A 938-nucleotide genomic window follows, 5' to 3' on the forward strand; every position below is an offset into this window, starting at 1 on the left:
TCTCATACACACACAACATCAACACAATCTAAACACAACACATTTGTACATAACTTCTGCCACAGCGAGCTTGTTTACAGGCCAGTGATATGTTTTGTTACATTTTCTGTGTAGTTTATTTTCCTGTATGATGGTTTAAATGCTGATTCACAGCCTTCTCCACGGGAATATAATTCTGTAGGAGAAATATTTCTTATTGAATTCCATAATTTAATAATTTGTATTTTATAAAAACAGACAAATTCCTAATATACAGAGTACAGAGGAGAACATGTGCTCATCTTCAGGTCATTAAAGTCCCCAGATTCCCAGATACAATACAGAAGACCTCAGTGGTACCTGTGACCCCGGTACAGTCTACTCACTGTAGTCTGCAGTCTGTTTCTTTATCGGTCAATGAAAGGCACACTTCCATGTAAATTAACTTTTCTAAAGCTGTACAGTATTAAATGTGTCCTTTGTCTGTCTCTTCTGTAGTGCACGCAGTCGAAGGAAGAGTTCAAGTTGGAGGAACTGAAGAAACTGGAAACCAGTGAGTGCACTGACTGGGAATTGATTTAATTAAGTTGTTAAGTCTCCTGTCACGACTGGGTCCACCACTCACTACTTCTTCCCTTTGTCAACAGTAATTCAAAATATACTGACCTACAACAAAGAATTTCCCTTTGATGTCCAGCCAGTGCCCTTAAGGTAAATATCTCACGTTATTACTGTTTGTATTTTACAGTATATCCTGCTGGAGCCCTGAGGTTTGTTCATTAAATGGGGATCGTGTGTAAATTGTGCTTTTATTTTCTACCTGTTTATTTCCACTGAGAAAGTTTATAGTGCACTTTTTTGGGCATCTGGACAGATTTCTAATAGATCTATGTGGATCATGTGTACAGCTTCTAGTGCATATTTAAATCTCTGCACACTAGGGCTGCACGATATGGTAA

The 938-nt window shown here is 38.1% G+C and overlaps 1 protein-coding gene across 2 annotated transcripts in view; it reads left to right on the forward strand.

Moving 5' to 3' along the window:
• Positions 1-477: 477 nt before the first annotated feature.
• The window catches only part of aida (axin interactor, dorsalization associated), a gene marked incomplete at its 5' end in the record, with an annotated part of 4860 nt that continues 4399 nt past the window's right edge, over positions 478-938 (forward strand). For both annotated transcript variants that reach the window (XM_035679259.1, XM_035679260.1), the window contains 2 exon segments: positions 478-532; positions 627-690. In XM_035679259.1, the coding sequence (XP_035535152.1) occupies positions 478-532; positions 627-690 (119 nt within the window).

The sequence above is a fragment of the Morone saxatilis genome, unplaced genomic scaffold (genome assembly GCF_004916995.1).
Source record: "Morone saxatilis isolate NCDOM2014 unplaced genomic scaffold, NCSU_SB_2.0 Contig7, whole genome shotgun sequence".
NCBI lineage: Eukaryota > Metazoa > Chordata > Actinopteri > Moronidae > Morone > Morone saxatilis.